General features: G+C 43.1%; 2 protein-coding genes across 2 annotated transcripts in view; one reads left to right on the top strand and one right to left on the bottom strand.

Annotated features, from left to right (window-relative positions):
- Window positions 1-18781, top strand: part of LOC139377275 (microtubule actin crosslinking factor 1b) — a 32351-nt gene that overhangs the window by 3033 nt on the left and 10537 nt on the right. Inside the window, exons 4-20 of the mRNA XM_071120284.1 lie at window positions 413-579; window positions 731-890; window positions 2022-2106; window positions 2580-2824; window positions 3054-3173; window positions 3430-3537; window positions 3653-3871; window positions 4432-4635; window positions 4919-5150; window positions 5496-5722; window positions 5953-6075; window positions 6176-6277; window positions 8379-8480; window positions 8674-8838; window positions 9083-9238; window positions 9437-9634; window positions 9939-10067. Coding sequence (XP_070976385.1) covers window positions 413-579; window positions 731-890; window positions 2022-2106; window positions 2580-2824; window positions 3054-3173; window positions 3430-3537; window positions 3653-3871; window positions 4432-4635; window positions 4919-5150; window positions 5496-5722; window positions 5953-6075; window positions 6176-6277; window positions 8379-8480; window positions 8674-8838; window positions 9083-9238; window positions 9437-9634; window positions 9939-10067 — 2742 coding nt within the window. The remainder of the gene's footprint in view (window positions 1-412; window positions 580-730; window positions 891-2021; window positions 2107-2579; window positions 2825-3053; window positions 3174-3429; window positions 3538-3652; window positions 3872-4431; window positions 4636-4918; window positions 5151-5495; window positions 5723-5952; window positions 6076-6175; window positions 6278-8378; window positions 8481-8673; window positions 8839-9082; window positions 9239-9436; window positions 9635-9938; window positions 10068-18781) is intronic.
- LOC139367061 (E3 ubiquitin-protein ligase TRIM35-like) lies at window positions 13226-17233 on the bottom strand. The gene is made up of 6 exons (XM_071105035.1): window positions 16752-17233; window positions 15606-15701; window positions 15287-15517; window positions 15162-15184; window positions 14942-15069; window positions 13226-14827 (listed from the first exon to the last, which is right to left on the bottom strand). Exons 1-6 carry the CDS (start codon window positions 17145-17147, stop codon window positions 14298-14300), a joined length of 1404 nt encoding a protein of 467 aa, XP_070961136.1. The 5' UTR covers window positions 17148-17233; the 3' UTR covers window positions 13226-14297.

Raw genomic sequence — 18781 nt, 5'->3', positions numbered from 1 at the left:
ACTCACACAAAGGAAGGAGAGACAAGAATAAGGCACATGTACCCAAATGTAAATTCTCAGGACTAGCAAGTAGCAATGACTCTCTGAAGCTAAGACCCGAGTCGTCTGAGCTGTAGTTGTCCTAACTCCTAATACATCTATTTGAGGTATTCTCTGGCTTTACACTTCACTTCTCAATAGTTGTAGCCTATTTTCAAGCATTTGTAAGATTACACTGGATGTTCCAAAGTAGCTCTTTCCCAATTTATCACAGGTTTGGACTTTTTATCATTGTGAAAATATCCACGAGTTTCACCATCAGAAAGACAATGAGTAAGACTGGCATTTTCCCTGGTCAGGTACTGTGGTCAGGTAAAACTACTGGTCATAACAACAATAAGGCAATGGCTGAGTATCCATTATCATCTCACAGCTCCTGCAGCGCCTCCTGGAGGACCGGAGGCATAGTATGGAGACCATGATGCTGGAGGGCCCTCATATGGCCGAGGCCTTCCCAGGCAAGGAGGGGGAGCAGGCCAGGGTCCAGCTTTCCACGCTCAGACACAAATGGGAGGCCTTACTGGTAGATGCAGTGAACAGGTCAGCTCATTGAACTATGGTGCTGTCCCTTCATGTTATGCTATGCTATGTCATGTTGTGTTTTGCTTTGCAATGCTATGCTATGCTATCATGTTGTTGGCAGTGTGGGTTGAGCTGTAATGTAATGGGTGTTGTGTATTGGGGTTGACAGGCGGGGCAGTCTGGAGCTCATCCTGCCCAGGGCCAAGCTCTTCCAGGAGAGGGTGGACAGCCTGCAGAAATGGCTCATCTCTGTGGAGCAGGACCTGGCCGAGCTACGCAATGCTGAGAGGGAAATGCTACACCTCCCCGAGGGTACGGAGAAAGCCAGGGTAGGATATAATTTATGTATACGTTTTTTCTGTATGCAAGCCTACCGTGCCTTGCAAAAGTATTCACCCCCCTTGCCGTTTTTCCTATTTTGTTGCATTACAACCTGTAATTTAAATACATTTTTATTTGGATTTCATGTAATAGACATACACAACATAGTCCAAATTGGTGAAGTGAAATGAAAAAAATTACTTATTTCAAAAAACAGAAAAATGGTGCGTGCATATGTATTCACCCCCTTTGCTATGAAGCCCCTAAATAAGATCTGGTGGAACCAATTAGCGTCAGAGGTCACATAATTAGTTAAATTAAGTCCACATGTGTCCAGTCTGAGTGTCACATGATCTGTCACATGATCTCAGTATATATACCTGTACACCTGTTCTGAAAGGCCCCAGAGTCTGCAACACCACTAAGCAAGGGGACTGGGAAACTGGGAAACTGGTCAGAATTGAAAGAATGATGGATGTCGCCAAATACAGGGAAATTATTGAGGCAAACCTGTTTCAGTCTTCCAGAGATTTGAGACTGGGATGGAGGTTCACCTTCCAGCAGGACAATGACCCTAAGCATACTGCTAAAGCAACACTCGAGTGGTTTAAAGGGAAACATTTAAATGTCTTGGAATGGCCTCGTCAAAGCCCAGACCTCAATCCAATTGAGAATCTGTGGTATGACTTAAATATTTCTGTACACCAGCAGGAACCCATCCATCTTGAGGAGTTGGAGCAGTTTTGCCTTGAAGAATGGGCAAAAATCCCAGTGGCTAGATGTGCCAAGCTTATAGAGACATACCCCAAGAGACTTGCAGCTGTAATTGCTGCAAAAGGTGGCTCTACAAAGTATTGAGTTTGGGGGGGTGAATAGTTATGCACGCTCAAGTTATTTATTGTTTGTTTCACAATAAAACATATTTTGCATCTTCAAATTGGTAGGCATGTTGTGTAAATCAAATTACACAAACCCCCAAAAATCTGTTAAATTCCAGGTTGTAAGGCAACAAAATAGGAAAAATGCCAAGGGGGTGAATACTTTCGCAAGGCACTGTATACCCTGTGCCATATACTGCATGTTTATGTACCAGTGGAGGCTGGTGGGCGGAGAAATCATATTTTTGTAATACCCCTCAGGCTGTGGTGGAAGAGATCAAGGCAAAAAACACTGACTTGGTGAAAATTCAACAGAGCGGTCATGATCTCAAGGAGATGATTTCAGGTAACATAAATGATGGTGCAAAATCAACGTGTTTGTATATGTTTACCCTTAGCAATAAACAAAATCCATCAACAGATGACTTACATAGAGAAACAACATGAGTTGCGACATGTCACAGGTGGCTGTTGAGGGATAGAACGAAACATAATAATGGCCGGAGCGGAGCAAATGGAATGGCATCAAACACATGGAAACCATGTGGTTGATGTATTTGATACCATTCCACTTATTCCACTCCAGTCATTACCGCGAGCCCGTCGTCCCCAATTAAGGTGCCACAACCTCCTGTGCTACATACTAATAGTAAAAACATGCTAAAAGCAACAACGTGCTAAGGGTACTAACATGCTAAGAGTATGAACATGCTAAGAGTATCAACATGCTACGAGTACCAAAATGATAAGATGATCCACATGCTAAGACTAGCAACATGCTAATCCTACACGTCTTTGTGTTTGGTGTGGTCCCCACAGAGGAGGAAGCCCAGCAGGTGCAGGAGCGTGTGGACAGCCTGAGGATACGCTGCTCGGTGTTGAGCCTGACTAGTGGTGACGTGCTGCAGAGACTGGAGCAGGCCCTGGAGGCATCCAGCCGCTGCACCTCCAGCCAGGAAGACCTCCACTTGTGGCTGGGCCGCATCGAGAGAGAACTGCTGGGGCCTGCTGGGGGGCAGACTGGGGGTGGAGACACGGTGCTCTGTGCTGCAGAGAGACAGAGGGTAAGAGGCGGGGCTTAGCAATGTTGCCCGTGTGCATAACTGATATGAGGTTGATGGACTGCTTACACCCGGGTCATGACTACTCATTGGGTCCCGTGCATTTAGGCAATATTGACAGTCTTCTGATAAGGAGGAAGTAGTAGGAACTCGGCACACACTTCAACTAGACAGCAATGTGTACTTTTATTAACCTTTCATTAACCTGTCTGTATGTGTATGTTATTGTCAGTTGGAGCAGGCTGTGGTGAAGGAGATGGCCTGGTTCAGAGACACTGCCCTGAGCCTGGAGCAACTCAAAGCTATTACTCTGGAGCCTGAGCATATCTCTGCCCAACTCTATGAACAGAAGGTGAAGAAACCCATTGGAACTGCATTTTAAAAGCTACTTTGTCCCTTAGGGCCATGCCTATACAAGCCTGTTCATCCACCTCTACATATGCTTTGTTTTGTTCTACAACCACCTATGTAGATTTGTATAGAGGTCTGATGTGTGATGTTTGAACATATGTCTTGGTTTGCAAATGCTTGTGTGTTTGCACAGCATTTTACATTGCCTTCATTTTAGATTGTAAAATATGCCATGCTTTTGTGTTGTGTACATGGAGATCCTTGCGGTGGAGATTCTGCAACACAAGTTCAACATTGAGAAGATGGTGAAGATCGCTGAAATCTTGCAGACATACGGTGATGAAGGGGAAATAGGGGACCTGCAGGTACATACTGTACCATCTTACCCATGATAACGTCTGACTATAAAACGTTCAAACAAACGAGACAAGCTAATAGCATACGGGTCACGTTAAAGCTGTTGTCATCCGATCTCCCCAGATCCCGTTGGATGCCTTACAGGAACAATGCAACACCACGTCAGCCACCAACTCCCATGTGGTCCTGCAGCTGGAGCATGCCCAGTCCCTCTTGGTCCAGTTCACTGAGGGCCTTGCTGAGGTGTCACCGTGGCTACAGGAAACCCAAGCGCTCATTGGCCAGCTCTCCCTGAGCACCATTAGCTACAAGGCGTTCCGAGAACAACAGGACCTGTTACAGGTAGCAGAGACCTGCCTTTGAGTGGAGTGCCAATTCTTTAAAACGTTCCCCCCCCCCCCCCCCCCCCCGTTCAACAATGATGCCCTTTTAGATTTCATAGCTCCCCCCCCCCCCGTTTTCTGCTCAAATGTGCTGTTCTACTGTTCTTCCCTTGTAGATTATTCAGCTCCGTTCATTAGAGTACTTTAATCTACTTGAAAGGAAACCATTGAACATTCCCACAGGTACATAAAGACATCTCTATTCTCCTAGGTAGTTAATGGAAAGGGAGACAAGGTGACCCGTGTTACCTTTCCTCTTCAACAGTTCTCAGGGATAGAAATGAGACCCCTCGCTTTTCAAACATAGCCATTTACGTGCACTCAACAATTCCTTTACCATGCCCAAAATATCATCTGGGTCGTAAACATTAGGTACCAAATGGAAGAAAATGTGGAGGAACTACCTGAACTTGTCCAATAAGAAACTGTCCTTTTTACTACTGTGTGCCCTAATGACTACAACCCAGATCTATATGTCTAAGGATCTATTTCTATAACCCCTAACCATTTCTCACCTAGGGCCTAAGGGAGTCCATAGCAGAGCATAGACCTCTGATAGCACGGCTGTGCTCGCTGGGGAAACGTCTGTCAGAGCTTAGTCCCGCCCAGGGGAAGGAGTTATGTCATAGCGCCACAGAGCTTAAGGAGCAGCACAGGGCCATCAGGGACAGGGTCAGAGAGGCTGCCAATCTACTGGAAGAGTCCCTGCCCAGATACACACAGGTGACAGTATGCACACACTGCTGCATGAACGCATGCATGAAGACACACATATATCACAGACACACACACCCAAAGCGCACTCACGCACACACCCACACACACACACACACACATAAAGACACACACATGAAGACATACACATGGTGAATGTACTGTATACTTACTGTAAATACAGTACATATAGCAGTCTCGCCAGACTCTGTATACCTTGAGAATAGACTATACACATGTAAACATTTGACCGTCACATACACAGTGACACAATGGTGTCTTGTCTCTGTAGTTGAATGAGAGGATGACGCTGATTAGAGAGAGTCTGGATGGTCTGCTTGGTCACATGCAGTCCCCGGCCTCTCTGCAGGGTCAGACCCCACGCATCCAGGAGCAGCTACAGGACAACAAGCACACTCTGGCTGAGCTCTCCAAGCTGGAACTGGGCCTAGGGAGTATAGGGACCCAGGCTGACGAGCTCCTGGCCAACACACAGGCAGCTGGGGACGCCTCCATCGGTACAGGTACACTCACCACAAAGTGCCCGAAATGTTGGTTCTTTGCATTCAATTGTCAGGAGTATAAAGGGTGTGTAACTTTCTTTCATGCGAGTTGTTTAAATCAATTTGGAGTTTTCTGTTTAGCAGCACACATCTGGAGAGGGGGAATCTTGGATTTATCTTGAAACAACTTTGGACAGAGATGCTGCCTAGGTTACCTACAATGGGTTAGAGAAAGTAATTTGAGAGAAAATGCAGATGTCACTGTGACTTGCAATGATTGTGATATGTGGTTAACATGTGTATGAGTGTCTGCTAAATTACTAAAATGCAATGTATTATAATGACTGTATTCTGTCTTCTCCCTAGCAATCCAGGAGCGGGTGTCCAGCCTGACTCAGCTGTGGGAGGAGGCTCAGAGGCAGGCTCAGGAAAGAGATGGCTGGCTGCTCAACCTGCTGGACCTGGCTCTCAAGTTCTGGAGCGATGTTAGTGATGTGACGGCCGGCCTGAACGATGCCCAACAGGCTGTCCTGGACCTGAACGCCAGCAGGACAGACTCAGAGACCATCCGCCAGAGCCTGGAGACTATGCAGGTAACTGTGGACAGTGGAGCTGTTGGTTTGATCTTAGCTGCTTTAAGATGAATGAAATAGTTCAGTACAATTTCCAGTGAATGTGTTTTTTTCCCATCCTCTGTCAGGTACTAAGATGATCCAAGACGATCTATTTCAACGAATGTACTTTACGCTGTCTGCTTCAATTTATCTCCCTTCTTACTGATTCCATTGTGAGGTCTCTCACCCCTGACAATATCGCCTTACAGACACTCAGGGAGGACATCGACAGTCTACAGGGGGACCTGGACACGCTTGGCATTCTGGGAATGGACCTGATGTCAGCATGTGGGGATACAGACAAACCTGATGTCACCAAGAGCTTAGATGAGGTGAGGAGTGAGAGGAGGTAACATTTATGTTAATATTCATTCTCCATAAGACAATCATTTTCCAATGCGTTTCTAAACAACTACATCACTGACTCCATAGCTCTACTGCACATGGAACAACCTGAGTAAACTCTGGAGTGAGTGTCACAAAACACTGGAGGAATCTTTACAGATGGCTCTACATTACCAGGACACCATGCAGGTACGTGTGTACAGTATGTGTGCGTGTATGCATGTGTAGTGCATGCGTGCATTCGTGAGTGTGTCTGTGTGTGGGAGCCGGTCACTAATATATCCGTATTGTCACTTAGCTTTGCTTGGCTGCCGCTTCTCCTCTTAACTCCCCCAGTGCAGTGGCAACCAGCCAACAATAAACTCCACTAGTCTTTTATGTCCATTGCAATGGCAGAAACCAGACTCTAGCTCCCTGTAGTGTTGGTGATGAGTGACTGACAGACTGTGCACTTCCCTGCCAATGGGAAACAAATGGTGTTAACTGCGAGAGACACAGTCTATGCCCGAGGTCTGGGAAGCCAGCCTCAGTGTCGCCACTTGTACAAGTCAGCAGGATCGCATGTTTCATTGTTCAATATGGAAGTTATTTCACCACTTCAAAAGTCGGAAGTTTACATACACTTAGGTTGGAGTCATTCAACCACTCCACACATTTCTTGTTAACAAACTATAGTTTTGGCAAGTCGGTTAGGACATCTACTTTGTGCATGACACAAGTAATTTTTCCAACAATTGTTTACAGACTGATTATTCACTGTATCACAATTCCAGTGGGTCAGAAGTTTACATACACTAAGTTGACTGTGCCTTTAAACAGCTTGGAAAGTTCCAGAAAATTGTCTTGGCTTTAGAAGCTTCTGATAGGCTAATTGACATCATTTGAATCAATTGGAGGTGTACCTGGGGATGTATTTCAAGGCCTACCTTTCAACTCAGTGCGTATTTGCTTGACATCATGGGAAAATCAAAAGAAATCAGCCAAGACCTCAGAAAAAATTGTAGACCTCCACAAGTCTGGTTCATCCTTGGGAGCAATTTCCAAATGCCTGAAGGTACCACATTCATCTGTACAAACAATAGTACACAAGTATAAACACCATGGGACCACACAGCTGTCATACCGCTCAGGAAGGAGATGCGTTCTGTCTCCTAGAGATGAATGTACTTTGGTGCGAAAAGTGCAAATCAATCCCAAAACATCAGCAAAGGACCTTGTGAAGATGCTGGAGGAAACAGGCACACAACTATCTATATCCACAGTTAACGAGTCGTATATCGACATAACCTGAAAGGCCACCCAGCAAGAAAGAAGCCACTGCTCCAAAACCGGCATAAAAAAGCCTGACTACGGTTTGCGACTGCACATGGGGACAAAGATCATACTTTTTGGAGAAATGTCCTCTGGTCTGATGAAACAACAATAGAACTGTTTGGCCATAATGACTATCGTTATGTTTGGAGGAAAAAGGGGGAGGCTTGCAAGCCGAAGAACACCATCCCAACCGTGAAGCACGGGGGTGGCAGCATCATGTTGTGGGGGTGCTTTGCTGCAGGAGGGACTGGTGCACTTCACAAAATAGATGGCATCATGAGATAGGATAATTATATGGATATATTGAAGCAACATCGCAAGACATCAGTCAGGAAGTTAAAGCTTGGTCACAAATGGGTCTTCCAAATGGACAATGACCCCAAGCATATTTCCAAAATTGTGGAAAAATGGCTTAAGGACAACAAAGTCAAGATATTTGAGTGGCCATCACCAATCCCTGACCTCAATCCCATAGAATATTTGTGGGCAGAACTGAAAAAGCTTGTGCGAGCAAGGAGGCCTACAAACCTGACTCAGTTACACCAGCTCTGTCAGGAGGAATGGGCCAAAATTCACCCAACTTATTGTGGGAAGCTTGTGGAAGGCTACCTGAAAAGTTTGACCCAGGTTAAACAATTTAAAGGCAATGATACCAAATACTAATTGAGTGTATGTAAACTTCTGACCCACTGGGAATGTGATGAAACAAATAAAAGCTGAAATAAATAATTCTCTACTATTATTCTGACATTTCACATTCTTCAAATAAAGTGGTGATCCTAATGGCATTTTTACTTGGATTAAAATTCAGGAATTGTGAAAAACTGAGTTTAAATGTATTTGCCTAAGGTGTATGTAAACTTCCAACTTCAACTGTAGCAACTATTCATAGTTTCTTGTGACACAAACTTGTGTGTATATGAAGGAATTATGTTTTTAAACATATACAAACAATACATTTCTTGTTTTTCCACAGGGGCTTTTCGAGTGGCTCAAGTCAGCAGAGCTGAGATCCACAGAGGAGTTCTTGGTAGGAACTGACCTGGAGTCAGTCAAAGAGCAGCTGTGTGATCTCAAGGTGAGTCTACTCTACACAAACAGAACCCACTGAAGAGCTCCCACTCTTTCCTAAATTCAAACCAATAAAATATCATAGTAGCAATAAGCAAGACATTCCATAATTGTCACTTTCACTTTTGCTGAATCTGACAGTTCTTTCTACATTGCCAGCTCTGTAAAGTGTATATGAAACATGTGCTGTTTCTCCTCAGGAGTTTAAACGGGAGCTATACCAGAAGAAGATCGAGATGGAGAGCCTGAACCACCGCTTTGTGTGCAGGCTGTCTCCAGGCTCTGAGCGTCCCGGATCTGTCTCTCCCCTGTGTGACTTCAGACAGCGCTGGGACAGCCTGGAGGCAGAGACTGTCAGCAGACAGGTTAGACTCCACTCAATCACTTATCAATATGTGCAATTCAATTGGCTGGGACTGGTTTCCCCAGACACAGATTAATCCTAGTACTGGATTAAGAAATTCCATTGAGGATGTTTTTTTAGTCTAGGATAATGCTTAACCTGTGTTCAGGAAACCGACACCTGTTCAGTATTTTTTTTTAATGGCTTGGGTTATGGTATTGAAGAGGTCGGACAATGCAATGTGTTTTCACTACTTGTGGTTGCAGCATCAGCTGGAGTGTTCCCTGCTGGGTCTGGGTCAGTTCCAGAACACTCTGGATGAGCTGCACACCTGGCTTTCCCACACAGCCGACCTCCTCCAGGGCAGTCGGCCAATCAGCATCGACCTGCAGGCATGCGAGATAGAGCTGGCCAAACACAAGGTTTGTGACTTAAATGAATCAACACAATGTATTGGGATCAATGCCATTTTTAAGCTTCTGACACCTATGGGTATGTGTGTGTTTGAGGAAGGATGATACTATTGGATAATTTCTCTGAGCATAAGATGTTTGTATGCAAATATCATGTGTATTACAGTATTGTCATCAAGTGTGCTGCTATGTTCCTCTCCACTCTAGGTGCTGCGTAATGACGTCATGTCCCACGTGCGTACGGTGGAGTCTTTGAACCAGGCGGGACGGGGCCTATTGGAGGTGGGGACTGGGGACAGCCCCCACGGTCTGCACCCACAGCTGGAGCAGCTGAATGAACGCTGGGAGTTTGTCCGCTGTGAGACAGAGCGCAGACAGCTCGAGCTGGAGAACAACCTCAGTCAGGTGAGGAGAGATTGGGAATAGACCAAGTGGCAAGTTATTTTTCATGATCACTCCATCTCTTTGTCTTATTCACTATCACATATGCAAAGAGATGCCAAACTTATTAGAAATCTTAGGACAAACTACTTATTAGGTTTCTCCCAACATTGCAATATCACTAGTACTGAATGATTATCTGCTTTGTGGTGCCCTCTAGGGGTGAATCAGACTTAGTCAAATCTAAAATATTGCAATCATAACAGATTAGTAATTGATAATTAAATATGGTTTTCAGAGGTGTATTTATGATTTTTTTCTACCCTAGGTCCAAGATGTTACAATGGAGATCCAGGATCTTCTTCAGTGGTTGGAGAACACAGACCTGAGGCTGTCCTCCAGTAAGACAGTGTGGGGGATGCCTGACTTTGCCAGCGAGAGGCTCAACGCACATCTGGTAAGGCCAACCCAACACCTAACACCAACTCTACACCAAATCAATAACTGACCTAGCGAGTGGCGATTTTAGCATGTACATCCTGGTGAGGCAACCCCCCCCCCCTCAGTTTTTTAATGCATGCTAGCAAAGCCACACAACTACAAAACACAACTCTAAACAATACATTAAACAAGCACTATAACGGTGACAAACGGTGCCAACAAACTGTTAGGGCCTACATAAAGCTGTCCTAACAGCAGTCCCAACGCCTTACCACTGATATCAGCGGAGCCTTGTCTGGCAGCAAAGCAGTTAATTTAGCTTCATTTATTGCCTTTGAAAAAAACATAGCTGATATGGCTGACTTGCTTAAACAAATATGGTTTCAACTGACCATTGAGATGTACGAACTATGGCATGAGGGGACGACGAGCAGATAAGAGGCAATCTGTATTTTGATTAAGGCATTAATGAGAGAGCTAGGATGGACATAGTCATTCGGAAAGTATTCAGACCCCTTCCCTTTTCCCACATTTTGTTACTTTTAAGCCTTATTCTAAAATGTATTAAATAAAACATTTTCCTCATAAACCTATACACAATACCACATAATGACAAAGTGAAAAGTTTTTAAAAACATTTTTGCACATTTATAAAAAAAATTTAAAAAACAGAAATACCTTAAGTATTTTATTTTCTATGAGACTTGAAATTAAGCTCAGGTGCATCCTGTTTCCATTGATCATCCTTGAGATGTTTCTACAACTTGGAGTCCACCTCTGGCAAATTTAATTGATTGTACATGATTTGGAAAGGCACACACCTTTCTATATATGGTCCCACAGTTGACAGTGCATGTCAGAGCAAAAACCAAGCTATGAGGTCAAAGGAATTGCCCATAGAGCTCAGAGACAGGATTGTGTCGAGGCACAGATCTGGGGAAGGGTACCAAAACATTTCTGAAGCATTGAAGGTCCCCAAGGACACAGTAACCTTTGGAAGTTTGCAACCACCAAAACTCTTCCTAGAGCTGGCCGCCCTGCCAAAATGAGCAATCGGGGAAGAAGGGCCTTGGTCAGGGAGGTGACCAAGAACCTGATGGTTACACTGACAGAACACCAGAGTTCCTCTGTGAAGATGGGAGAACCTTCCAGAAGGACAACCATCTCTGCAGCACTCCACCAATCAGGTCTTTATGGTAGAGTGGCCAGATGGAAGCCACTCCTCAGTAATTGGCACATGACAGCCTGCTTGGAGTTTGCCAAAAGGCACCTAAAAGACTTTCAGACCATGAGAAACGAGATTCTCTGGTCTGATGAAACCAAGATAGAACCCTTTGGCCTGAATTCCACGTGTCACGTCTGGAGGAAAGCTGGTACCATCCCTACGGTGGCAGCCGTTAACCTGATCAAGCATCTCTGGAGAGACCTGAAAATAGCTGTGCATTGACACTCCCCATTCAACCTGACAGATTTTGAGAGGATCTGCAGAGAAGAATGGGAGAAACTCCCCAAATACAGGTGTGCCAAGCTTGTAGCTTTTATAGCCAAGAAGACAAAAGGCTGTAATTGCTGCCAAAGGTGCTTCAACAAAGTACTGAGTAAAGGGTCTGAATACTTATGTAAATGTGATATTTCCATTTTTTTTAAATATATAAAAAAATAAATTAACAAAAATGTAAAAAAAATCGTTTTTTTCTGTGTCATTATTGTGTGAAGATTGTTAAGAAAACACAAACGATTGAATACATTTTGCAATAAGGCTGTAACATAAAATGTGGAAAAAGTCAAGGGGTCTGAATGCTTTCTGAATTCACTGTAACTATTTGTTCAACACTTTTGAAATGTACAGACAGAATTCAGGACATGGGCCGTTATTACGGTATTCTCCATGTAACACCAAGTCAGAACTGTAGGATATATAAAGGGGGTGTATAAGCAGACAATGACAGCTCTTACAATATTCAATGATTACATTTCTCTAAAACAGGCTATAGGCTATATGTGCACCACCAAGTTAGAACACTAGGCTAAATTATGAGGGGGAAATGGACCACATTGTTAGGGTGAGGCACATGGGCTACTAACAGTTTACGACACAACATACTGTACACTTAGTATTACTTTCTTAGCTACCGTATATATCTCCCTGGCATATTACATTGTTCATGCAGCAGCATACAATACATTTTGGACTCGCCTTGTTGTGCTGTGCTTACTTGAACAGGAAGGTGGTGCGGCGGTCCTTCGTGGGCAAATTTTGTCATCAAAGTCTGGCACTCTCTGGATTTATGGTGCTTTCAAGACAACTGTGAACTCTGATAAAAACAAGGTTGAAACATGATGACGTCAGTGATCTTCAGGTTGAAGCTCTAGAAAGAGGCCCGAGTTCCCGACTTGCAATTCTGAGTTGGATGACCGAGTCAGAGCTATTATTTTTCAGAGTTCCGAGTTGTCTTGAACTCACTGAAGTCTGAGATTTCCCAGTTCCGAGTTTCCAGTTGTTTTGATCGCAGCAGAAGTTATGCTGGATTGACAACATGACCAATGTTAAATGTTTATCCTTTTAAGCTTGGAAAAGAGACCCTTAAACCCAAACTTGGACCACACACTTTGCACTTAGCCACTGATTCCTTCCAAACCACTCATTGTTGAATTTGCGATTTCCAACTTGCTGTGTAACGTTTATATCCAATGGCCGATGAGCACCAATATATTTTATCTATAATGTCTCATTATTTCTCTTCATATGACAAGGATTTGCCAGTAGATTGTCACGTGATTCATGATGATGACTGCTAGCTTGCTACTTTTGAAAGTATGATGTTGACATGATCAATCCAATCAAAGCTACTGTAGATATGTGATTTGATGTCATTTTATCTGTGGCCAATGACCTTGAGCCTTCTTGGATGGGCACTTCTAATGTAACTATGGCAGCACCAAAGGGGCATGCATTTTTTTTTTAGCTCTACCTGTATATTTTGCGGTGACGTAGTGTCCCCATGAGTGAAAGAACATTGAGCCAATTACAGTGCAACGAGAGAACATTACCAACTCCTACGTTCCATATATTCCGCTGGCTGCCCCACCACCACAGAAAGTGCTGAGCTAGGCTGAAACACCTGCATTTTGAAGCTGCCTCACTCAAGAATGCAAAAAAAAAAAGAGACCATGTTTGTATGCAGCTTTACTGACTCAATGTATGACATTTTTAATTTACATTGTTTGCAAACTGATGACACATACTGTATTAATGCCAAAATAACATGCAAACAGGCAACAAAACAAAAAAAACTCAACTGCCCTGAATGATGGGTCGCCACTGGACCTATCTAGTAGCTGCCCACAAACGGTCCTGTGCCCTGATCAAAAACTGAAATCCAAGTTCAGAGATTCATAGTACTATAGGATGAGAGCCCTTTACCCATCCACCTAGATCTCATTGAAATCTAATATGTATTGTCATTGTATGATTTTTTTTTTTTACAAGGTTTTATCTCAGCTCAGAGGAACCTACTCTGACTGTACGCACATTTTACAGTGTGGCATTGAGCAATAGGGATGTCTATATAGCTGGATATCCCCATCTAGTGGTTGATGTCTTTAATGACAGTACATTCAAACTTTTTATGTGAATGTGTAAATGCAAGTGTTAATTGAATGACTAGGAAGGTGCAATTGAAACTTACATTTCATTTATTTTGATTACATTTTTTATATACTGTATCAACTGCTTAAAACACTTGTCCATTACTTCTGAGATGGCAGTGTCTTATTCTTTCCTCTGGTCTAAAAACTATCCCAATGCCCCAGGGCAGTGATTACACTACCCTGTGTAGGGTGCCGTCTTTCGGATGGGACGTTAAACGGGTGTGCTGACTCTCTGAGGTCATTTAAAGATCCCATGGCACTTATCGTAAGAGTAGAAACCCCGGTGTCCTGGCTAAATTCCCAATCTGGCCCTCAAACCATCACAGTCACCTAATAATCCCCAGTTTACAAATTGGCTCATTCATCCCCCTCCTCTCCCCTGTAACCATTCCCCAGGTCATTGCTGTAAATGAGAATGTGTTCTCAGTCAACTTACCTGGTAAAATAACGAATAAATAAAATAAATACAAAATATTAAAGGAAAGTCTTAATTACATGGAGTTTTAGTCAAACAATTTTCACAACCTTCCAGCTAATGTCAGTACATAAAGTCATTACATAATTGCATATGTTTGTCCTCACTTGACCCTGGCAATTAGCTAGTTTTCGCCTTTCCCGCTACAAAAAGGCGCAGTGGGCAAATCTTACTTCCACTATTAAAGTACGGGAACACCTTTTCAGTGAATTTGTCTTTGAAGGTGTAGAGAGTCGTGTTCTTGGTGATGTCGCAGAATGTCACCTCCCCTTTGTCACAGTCCAGTCGAACTCGGATCACTTGTGGGCTCTCATCTACTTTGATCTGAACATGCGATTTTATACATGCTTTGTATTTGCCACTGATGTGTTTGATGATCCACAATCCACTCTGAGGCTCCATTTTGACTTGCTTCTTGCGTGGAATGGACTCTTTGGCTACTCCTAAGATCCAGTTATCATTATCTCCTACCTCCACATCCCAGTAATGGATGCCTTTACTGTACCCTTCAGAACCCAACACTCCTACGTTAAGAAACCTTTCGGGATTGTCTGGGAGATTCTGCCTCTCGTCACAGTATGTCATAGTGGTGAGGTCATCAGAGAGTGTGAACTTAGTGGACATTGTGTTCGGATCCATGGTCACAGGAGCTATAGGGATGTGTGCAGAGATGTTGTATATTAATATTGAACTATATTGTTGGGAGACATACAGTAGAGAAACCAATTTTTTTTTGAGGGGGGGGGGGGGGGGGGTGCACTCACTGTAGTCAACAAACTCATGCATCTTCTCCCAGACTTTGAACTTGAGAGATCCCACATGTTTGGCCACATCAATCAGTGCTCCTGACACTACCTGAGTATCTTCAGTATCTGGGAATGTGCAATTGGCTCTATGGTAAAAAAATAAAAATGGATGGCGTCAGTGGAATGGAAAGAATTATAATAATTTAGACACTTATTTTTTTTTTTTAAAGTGATTTACCTGTTAAGTATGGCCTTGTAGTTCTATGAAAAAAGAACGAGGACAAACGTCACTTAATATCAGGCGACTGTGAGAGAAACAGTTTCACAGCAATGGGATTTTTAACATTTTGACAGACCCCTTACCTGCAGGAATGTGATATTGTCAACTTCCATTTCCTTATCTAGTACTACAATCGTCTCTGAAAGGGTTGTGAGCTCTCTGGTCAATGCCTCAGCTTTTTCTTGCATCACTTCAGATTTCTGCCGTTCTTCCTCTCTCAGGGTAGCGATCCTGGCCGTCTCTTCCTCGTCTAGGAACTGGTGGAGTTTCTGAAACTCCCTGCTGATCTGCTCCTCTGCAAATTGGGCCTGGCCCTACAATAGAACATTCAACTCAACTTTGAACATTGCTCAAACACTCACTCAAATATTCATGTTACTTAAAATGCATTATAATAGCTACCTTTATGTGCTCCACCCAGCTTTGATGACACATCTTGGCTGTGTTCTTGTTTTCTAGTTTGTTCTTCAAAGTGGAAACGACAGCCTGGATTTCACTCTAGATTGGAAGTGATAATTGTCAAACATCTGCTTTTGTTACCAACGCTGTAAAAATAATGTGTGTCTATTCAGCTTCAAAAACCAAAGCAACCAGATGCAATACCATTCTTTGTTTGCGCAACATTCGGGCGTATTAGCTCAACCAACAATCACAAATTTGCTTGAATTTTTTAGGTTGATTGAAAATACAATTCAACATGCCAAATGTAACTAAAAATCGTATTGCAGCTGGTTGGTTGCCTTGGGTTTTTGTATTGAATCATCTGAAGCCCTCTAATCTCTTTTTTTTGGTGCTAAATAAGAGTGGGATAAAAAATTGGAAAGATTATGTCAGGGATTGAACCCTGCAGGGTACAGTATATGTGCATGGAGCCGGGATGTTACCATGCACATATACGAAAAGACGCTGAAAAGACGCTGGTTCGAATACCCGAGCCGACGAGGTGAGAAAAATCTGTCGATGTGTCCTTGAGCGAGGGACTTTAATCCCTCATTTGCTCCAGGAGCGCCGTACTACTATGGCTGATCCCGTAAAAAAACACATTTCACTGCACCTATCCGGTGTATAATTTAAACTCAATAAAAATATAAAAGCAACATGCAACAATTAACGATTTTACTGAGTTACAGTTCATATAAATCAGTCAATTGAAATAAATGCATTAGGCCTACCCACTTGGGAGCCACGCCCAGCTAATCAGAAGGAGTTTTTCCCCCACAAGTGTTTTATTACAGACAGATATACTCCTCATAGGACAAGAGCAACGGAAACTGTGCTCTCAAAGACAGTAGATAGTGGTTTTCATCCTCATCAATGTCAATAAAATAAAGTGCGTGTGTGCAGTGTCTTTTGCCATCGCCTTCCACAAGCAAACATGAACTTCTAATTTTACGCAACGAGCTTTTTCAAATTCAGCTACGTTTATTTTTTTTTAAGTCCACTCAATTTACACAATTATGCTGATTAATCAACTGGTTTTGTCACAGAGAGGTACATTGCCAGTTAAATGCAAGCAAAGTAAACAAAAAGTTTACAAAATGGTCTCACCTTCAAATCCGGCACAGCCTCCTCAACGGGATAACAGTCATGACCTTTATGTTTTTTTGACGTGTAGCAGACAACACAGATGAGCTGTTTATCGTCGAAACAGAAGATTTTAAGTTTCTCCCCATGCAGCTGGCAGTTGTTATCAGATCTGATGTTTTCACCCCCGTTCTGTAAGGAATCACAGAGACTCTTTAAGGCGAGGCTTAAACTCTGCTCCTCAGGTGAACACTCTTTTTTGCATACGGGACACAGCGGATTCTCCATTTCCTTCCAGTATTTCTGCAGACACTCCTCACAGAAGCTGTGGCTGCATTTGAGGACCACCGGGTTCCTGAAGATGTCACCGCAAACGGGACAAGAGAGGTGCTCCTCCAAGAGAGACAAACTGGCAGCCATTCTTTTTCACACACAGGGATCGTCTGTGCTATTCTTTCCTCATTGGTTGAAATGGACCTCACCCACAAGTTACCAAGAAACAAAACAGAAACTAAACTCACTCTGCCTCGGTGCAGAAACTCAGGCTTGGACGTATGTACAGTATAGTACCTACCGACAATGTCAACAGTTACTGTTTATTATTATAGCTATATGGTAAACAATTATCATAGACAAAATATTGTACGAACTACTGTTTTTTTGTCCATTGTGTATTTCCGTTTGCGGAATATTTAGTTAAAAGCCTGGAATAAAGAAAATAGGCTACCTATAATTAAATTGTACATATATTTAGCTTCTATGTGGTAAATGGTACGTGTGCATATAGATTGCGCATAGGCTTGTCTCACACATACAACTTCTCTTTGTGCCAGACTGGGTTCAAATGCCTTCTGTTTCTTCTGTATGTATTTATCTGTATATGTTATGTATGTATGTATGTATGTACGTATGTGTGTACATATACAGTGTGTATGTATTTATGTATGTATATATTTTTTGAAATGTTTGGATAACCTTATTTACTATTATGTATTGATTTTTTACCTTACATTATTCACTCTTTATGCGATGCGTAATGCAGAGAACACCAGAAGAAGAACTATCATTGAATTACCACAGTGAATTATTGTAATGTTTGTTTATGTGCCAATAATATAATCCCATAAGGGATGAGTTGCCAAATGGCGATTTGACGTGAAAATAAAATGTTACTCATGAATTCATACTAGAGGGACACAAAACAACAAAAACGACCATTTTGTGAGGACTTTTACCTATGTGAGCACACCTCTTTACCACTGGATGTCAGTAAGTACCCAGACATTGCAAAAAAGCAATGGTTGTTAATGGTGAAGACATGGAAATTATGAAGGTATTGCTTATTTACACGGTCACCCCATGAAACTGTTGTAATCCAGTATGTAATATTTTACCTTTAAATTCTGGTGGAAAAAGTCACAGTGAATTCCATTCAGGGTCAACCTGTCCCAAGGTATGCTTTAATCTTTTTAGCAAGCAGTTCCAAGAGCTTCTACTAAATGTCATTGTCTGCCATCTCTCTTTCTTTAAGATGGAGTGGCAGGCAGGCAGGCAATGCGATGGACCCAGGCTTAGTGATTCATTATTTATCTCACACTGTCCAATGTTCTCCCTCCCAGGTAGCTAGGAGCCTTATTGGGGCTGAGGATGGCTGTCAATCCCCCTAGGGTCTAATGAGTTTAGGCAGTTTGACATAGTGTTCTCTCTTACTGTTATCCCTGGGACTAGTCTCAGTGACGGATGCCTTCTAGAGAGCATCAAGACCACTCCACCAGTCTCACACCACTCTCAGGGTGTAACGGAGCTGACAGTACAGAGTGCTAGTGTGTTGTGCACTTCCCCAGGGGTCCTGGGAACAGGAGAGGGTGCTAGAGCCCAGTGCCTGTCCCAGAATAATCTCTTCCTCTTGAGCTGACAGCACAGTGTCAGTGTGCTGGGCCTAGTGCTGTAATCAAGTTGCTAAAGTGGAGTACTACAACACTGGCACTCCCCAGAGGGTCCTGAGAGAGGACCGGGTGCTAGTGCTCAGTGCCAGTCCCAAAATGCCCTAATCA

Source organism: Oncorhynchus clarkii, chromosome 2 (assembly GCF_045791955.1).
Source record: "Oncorhynchus clarkii lewisi isolate Uvic-CL-2024 chromosome 2, UVic_Ocla_1.0, whole genome shotgun sequence".
Classification (NCBI taxonomy): Eukaryota; Metazoa; Chordata; class Actinopteri; order Salmoniformes; family Salmonidae; genus Oncorhynchus; species Oncorhynchus clarkii.
This window is presented reverse-complemented; position numbering and strand designations above follow the sequence as displayed.

Coding starts and splice junctions, on each gene's coding strand:
- LOC139367061 (XM_071105035.1), bottom strand. CDS start 17,147: ATGGCTGCCAGTTTGTCTCTCTTGGAGGAGCACCTCTCTTGTCCCGTT. Junction 15,702..16,751: donor AGGCTGTGCCGGATTTGAAG/GTGAGACCATTT, acceptor CTTCCAATCTAG/AGTGAAATCCAGGCTGTCGT. Junction 15,518..15,605: donor GCTGGGTGGAGCACATAAAG/GTAGCTATTATA, acceptor GTTCTATTGTAG/GGCCAGGCCCAATTTGCAGA.